The sequence below is a fragment of the Chelonoidis abingdonii genome, chromosome 3, assembly GCF_003597395.2.
Source record: "Chelonoidis abingdonii isolate Lonesome George chromosome 3, CheloAbing_2.0, whole genome shotgun sequence".
Classification (NCBI taxonomy): domain Eukaryota; kingdom Metazoa; phylum Chordata; order Testudines; family Testudinidae; genus Chelonoidis; species Chelonoidis abingdonii.
This window is the reverse complement of record NC_133771.1, coordinates 69,897,874-69,903,995: the sequence shown is the minus strand read 5'-3', so window position 1 is coordinate 69,903,995 and position 6,122 is coordinate 69,897,874. Positions and strand designations below refer to the sequence as shown.

At 41.1% G+C, this 6,122-nt stretch overlaps 1 protein-coding gene across 1 annotated transcript; it reads left to right on the top strand.

The window, feature by feature from the left end:
• The first annotated feature begins 809 nt into the window (after positions 1-809).
• On the top strand, positions 810-5,693 carry CGA (glycoprotein hormones, alpha polypeptide). Its single transcript, XM_032771865.1, has 3 exons — positions 810-909; positions 4,223-4,407; positions 5,616-5,693. The coding sequence occupies exons 1-3, from the start codon at positions 810-812 to the stop codon at positions 5,691-5,693; spliced, it is 363 nt and encodes a 120-aa protein (XP_032627756.1).
• The last annotated feature ends 429 nt before the right edge of the window (positions 5,694-6,122 follow it).

Genomic DNA, 6,122 nt, shown 5'->3' with positions numbered 1-6,122 from the left:
CCAAATCTTGGCACCCTAGGCAACCGCCTAGTTCGCCTAAATGGTTGCACCAGCCCTGGGGCCAGCCACTCTGTGACAATAGATTTAAACTACCTTTACCCCCTTCTGATGCTGAGCTGCTCTTGGGGCTGGAGAAGCTGCTGGTATAACTTTGAGAGCCCCGAGGACTGTCTGATTGATGGCAGCATGCCTCTGCTGTGCTGCCTGGAATCTCTGCCTACCACACCGCTCCAACCTCCCCAGCATGCCACCCTTCTGCTCCCAGCCTCACCCCTTGCGTGTCACCTCTGCCTGAGTTTGTGGTGCTCAGGAGGCAGCCTTCTGTGGTGCCTGCACCAAGGGAAACCTCTCCCAGATGGATATGAGGCTTTGAGGGTCCTTTTATGCTGCTCTGGCCCCTATGGACTCAGAGTAGGGGTGAGAATTGGACCCTTAGCCTGAAATTTCATGTGCTAATTATGCAATTATTTTAAGTAAATAACCTGTCAAGGTTCCTTATCTTGGTCAGACTACAGATATTTGCTTCTCTGTTTTCCCTGAACCTACCATAAATATTAGCCAGTTATAGCTTTTATTTTTATGTTTGTGTTGACATCCAGAAAAATGTATTAAAAATACAAAGAGATAAACTATTATTAAGATGATGATGATGATGATGATGTAAAGCTGTAAAATGAACAATAGTACAATACATTGCAGTTTCTAATCATCATTCCAAATAATCTCTATAGCTGGTGGTGTTTCCAATGACAATAATGCAAGAATGTCAGATGAAGACTTTGTTTCTGTCTGTTCTTTGCAGAAGAATCATGGATTACTACGGGAAGTACGCAGCGGTCACTCTTGTCATGTTGTCCATGTTTCTGCATATTCTTCATTCTTTTCCAGATGGAGAGTTCCTCACACAGGGTGAGCTACCTTTCACATTTAGAAATAACCATACAAACATCAGATGTGTATCAATACAAACATTAATTAAATTTCAACTCACTGTATACTGTGGTCATAAATCTTACCTGCCAGATACATTTCTTGGCATGGTAGACTATAAAATGAACATGAAATGAAAATATAATGCTATAGTAATATATTATATTCATTTAAATGCCACTATGTACATTGCATCTAACACTGAGACATCTCTTACCACATTGTTCAGTTCAGAATTTTACAAGCAGAAAATCCTTTTTGTTCAGCTGCAACTTGGGGCTGGTCTACACTGAAAAGTTACATTGGTATAGCCACATGGGTCAAGGGTGTGAAAAAAACAGGTAGCTGTACCAGCATAACTCTCAGTATAGACACAGCTATGTTGACAGAAGAGGGCTTCTGTCACCATAGCTAATGAGGTGTGTTCCTACATCCCTTCTGTCCATGTAGGCTATGTCAACCCTACAGGGCTATGCTGGCACACATAATCTCTGTAGTGTAGACATATCCTCCATCATGTTTTTCATTTTGTGAAACCAACCCAGTCTATCCATCCCACACATATGACTTTTGCCCACTTCACCTGCCCTCTACCTACTAATCCTTCTATACTAGGACAATTTCTATCATTCCAAACGTCTAAGAAGCTTCAAGCTGCTATCATTATTAAAAACACTCACTAAGCTAGTCTGCCATAAAAATATTTCCTTTTCTTCCCCCAAATGCAGGATTTTCCCCAAACATGGGATTTCCCCCCAAATGACGCTGCCCTCAGGTGCTCGTGGGGAATATTAATTCCTGAACCAGAGCAAGTTGAAAGTCTGCTTGTGACCCTTCAGGGCTACAAATGGCAGCTTTATAACATTGGAAAGGGAAGAGCCAGGGCTTCTCATGATAACACACAGCATAAGCGTCCACCTCTTGTAGATCCCGGGATAGTGGATTTTAAAGTCATTATATTTTATAGAAAAGCTATTTTAGGTCAGTTTTAGAATATTTTAAATGTGTTATCATTTTTTCTCTCTCCCTGAGTCCTGTGCCGTTGATCTCATGCTAACTAACGATCCTAAGGTGCGATCCTTACCCCTGCTCTGGCCCTTATGCGGTGTCAAATGACAGACACCATGTAAAAAGGCCCTGGCTCAGGAGTTTGGTAGAAGAGTCCCCAGCATAGCCATTGTGGAAGACAGCAGTAAGGCTGTCTCCCAAGGCTTGCTCACAAACCCTGGTGTAAAGGCCCTGCTGATGGCAGGGCTGACAGCACATGACTACACTGCACACTAAGCCCAGGTCTGTGGGACCTGGGCTTATGGACTTGGTGTTTCCAAGCTCATACTTGAGCGTCCACACTGCATTGTAAACCTGGGTTTACATTTGCTGTACTTGAGTCTCACAACTGTGCTAACAAGTATCGGGGATAGCCGTGTTAGTCTGTATCCGCAAAAACAAGAAGGAGTCCGGTGGCACCTTAAAGACTAACAGATTTATCTGGGCATAAGCTTTCGTAGATAAAAAACCTCATTTCTTCACATGCCAACGTGTCCGTACTGCACTACACAGCCCTTCTGACTCAGGCCTGCGGCTTGAGCTGCATCCACCTGCAAAATAATGGTGCTTTAACCTGAGTCCCAGCAGGACTTGAGCTCTGACCCCACTCCCCACCCTCCTCCAGGAGGTTCTTATGACTTGGGTCCTGAGTGCTTGCTGATCTGAGTCAGACTGATTTGTGTGTGAATGGAAGAGGGGTGTTAGCTTAATTCTGAGTCAGGGCGCAGGCTTGGTGTGCAGTGTGGACATAACCAGTGTGGAAGGAATGTGTCAGGGGCAGGGTCACAGCATGGAGCACAGTGTTGTGGAAATCCCAGGCAGTGCTGCAGTTCAGAGGGAAGCCTGAGGAGGCAGCTGTAATTTAAATAGACCCCCTCTGCGCTACTTCCTGGGCGGTGAGCTCCGTACTGCAGTTCTTAGATACATGTGCAGCATGGAACCTGACCTCTGGACTTTACCTGGGGGGGATTATAAAAATAAGACTCAATACTCTCAACAACATTTGTAAAATATTTTTTCTGTATAATATGTGGTATGTTTATGCCCTGATTTATCAAGGGCCAAATTCAGAACAACACTTATACACATGTTCAGTGTTAAGCATATACTTAAATCCAATTGACTTCAGTCTGGGATGACCACATTACTCATGACTGGCAAGGAGGATCATCCCAGATGAGATCCCATTTCAGCAAGATACTTAAGCACATGCTTAATTTTAGGCACATGATTGAGTTAATCCCTGCTCAAGAAAGCATTTAACCACATGCTTAACCTTAAACTCATACTCCTGTTACTAGGGATTATGGGTGCCTCAATTTTTGAGTGCCCAACTTGATATGCTTAAAGAGGCTTGATTTTTAAAAGGTAGGGAGAGTCTGCCGTCTGAAAATCAGGTTCCTTTGAGTCTCAAGTTAGACATGTGACAATGAAGATACCCAGTAACACCAATCACTTTTTAAAACCTTGGCAACAGTGATAAAAACTGTTCATTATTGCCTTAGATAACTAATTCTCTTAACACAGGGAATGTCTAAAGCAGGGGTTGGCAACCTTTCAGCAGTGTTGTGCCAAGTCTTCATTTATTCACTCTAATTTAAGGTTTCGTGTGCCAGTAATACATTGTAATGTTTTTAGAAGGTCTCTTTCTATAAGTCTATAATATATAACTAAACTATTGTATGTAAAGTAAATAAGGTTTTTAAAATGTTTAAGAAGCTTCATTTAAAATTAAATTAAAATGCAGAGCCCCCTTAACAGGTGGCCAGGACTCGGGTAGTGTGAGTGCCACTGAAAATCAGCTTGCATGCTACCTTCAGTGCGCGTGCCATAGGTTGCCTACCCCTGGTCTAAAGAATATTGCAAAATACTGTGATAATACCATTTAGCCATTAACAAGTTTTTAGGGATGACAACTGTATATACTCACTTACAACCCACCTGTAAAGAAAATTAATGAGAAACATTGGAAAGGAAGCAATAAATTTTTGAGTCTTATCTGGAAAGATGCCATGAATGTAGCCTTGCAAGTTGTGAGTATTCCAGAGCTCCAAACCCTCGACAAAGAAAATCCTTCTTTCTGTTGTTAAGATGATAACTGTGGATGACCAGCGGCATAATCCATGTTGTGCTTTTTTTTTGTCTGTTAGTGAAAATAAAAATCTAATTTCAAATTGGCTATGGCATATGGGGAAACATTTCAGTGGCTTGTTTATAGTTTCTATTGCTTATGTATTTGTGATAGGTTGTCCAGAATGCAAGCTAGGGGAGAACAGGTTCTTCTCAAAGCCAGGAGCTCCCATTTACCAGTGCACAGGATGTTGCTTCTCCAGGGCTTATCCCACTCCCATGAGATCAAAGAAGACAATGCTCGTTCCAAAGAACATTACATCAGAGGCAACATGCTGTGTAGCAAAAGCCTTTACAAAGGTGAGGACAAGACCGAAACCCGTTTAAGCTTGTTTTATGATGCAACGTAAATCAATGAATAGAGCAGAGTATGTTCCTGCCATAGGGCATTTAACCACCATTTGAGGAAAAAATCCTAGATGCTTACGTTCTGAGCATCTGATTTCTATTCTTTTAAGGAAATTAGCATGTTAAACATTAGATAAACACTGAGGGTCAGATCCTCAGCTGGTGTGAATAAATTATTTGCATTCCACTGATTTCTATAGTACTGCAATGATTTATATCTTCTGAAGGTCTGGCCCTGAATTTTTGCCCTTCTCCCAGGTTATTTATTTATTTATTTATTTTTTGGCAATTCCCCTTGACGTGCAATATTACCCTAAATACCACATAATTGGTTTTTGACTCTGTTTGATGTGATTTCCCTTGCCTATTCCCTGCATTGGCAAGAACCATTCTGAGCAGCAGGGAGACTGGTCAGGACAAGAAATGATAATGAAGGTAGGGTAAAAAATAGTTCCAGTATACCTCCAATGAAGCATGTTTTTCACCTACCCCTGTTATTTGTAACCCTTTTCCATATAACACAGCCTTAAATTCACCCAGAGGTGTGGACCTGTGTTAAGCCACCAATCTAGTGAGTCCACAATGGCTGGATAGTTGGCATGTAGCAGAACTGCACACCCATTGTGCACAGCATAGCCAACCTCTGTGCCAGCTCCACATAGACAAGCATGGAGGTGGTTTTAAGGCCATGAAGGGAGGACTGGAGGTGTGGTACCCCTGGTTGAAAACCACTGCTCTAGCTCACCCAGATTATCCTTGCTCCCATTCATCCCATATACTTTGGCAAAGATTTTTTTTTAAATGACAAGTTGTTCTGAATCTCTCCTTGCTTGGGAAGCCACTTTCAGATATGGTAAAGGGTCTTGAAATTTCAAATCGTGGATGCTTGACAGTTTCTGAACACAGGCCCCTCTCAGATTGCCAGATTAGGCACTCAAAATCACTAAATGCTTTTGAAAACCTTGCCTTCAGGCTTTGTGGCTCTGAGCTATAGAAAACCAGTGTAACACATGATTTAGGTGCCATTCCGATACCTATATCTCAAAAGACATTTGTACAGTATCTAGTTGAGAAAAAAAGGCTTCAGAAACACTTTGCATGAAGAATTTTGTTTTAGCAATGTAGTTAATTATAATTTTGTGTGTGTTTCTTTTTAAAAGATTACCCTTAAGGACAACGTGAAGATAGAGAATCACACAGACTGTCATTGCAGCACCTGCTACTATCATAAATCTTAAAGACTGTCCCATTGGTAGTGACCACGGATGACAATGAATGGAATTGTTTGTTTTTCAGCTTTTATAGCACCTCTATTTAAAATATTAGGTTTTCTGATCAGGGCATTTTAGTGTATGATCTGATGAGATGTACGGCTGTTTATCTCCTTGTTACTTCATCACGTATCTAACCAAGTTTAATTATTTCCATTAGGAGTGAAATATAGCACTTTGCATGACAAAAAAAGCTTGATCCATTTTTAAATAAAGTGTGAATTAAAGTATCATGTTTTCGTCAGGAAAAAGACAATGTAATAGTTCAAAGCTAAAAACATTTTTGCAGGGGTTAAGTTCCAGGACTTTTGGGGGTGCGAGGGGAAAAGAAATGCAAGTCTATTGTTTTTGCATAGATATATATTTTATGATTTTTTTTTTAAACTTGCAAAGTTT

What these genes read in the sequence shown, in the direction of transcription:
- CGA (XM_032771865.1), top strand. Translation starts at nt 810, where the DNA reads ATGGATTACTACGGGAAGTACGCAGCGGTCACTCTTGTCATGTTGTCC. An exon ending in TGGAGAGTTCCTCACACAGG is followed by an intron (nt 910 to 4,222) that starts GTGAGCTACCTT and finishes TATTTGTGATAG; the next exon opens with GTTGTCCAGAATGCAAGCTA. An exon ending in TAGCAAAAGCCTTTACAAAG is followed by an intron (nt 4,408 to 5,615) that starts GTGAGGACAAGA and finishes TCTTTTTAAAAG; the next exon opens with ATTACCCTTAAGGACAACGT.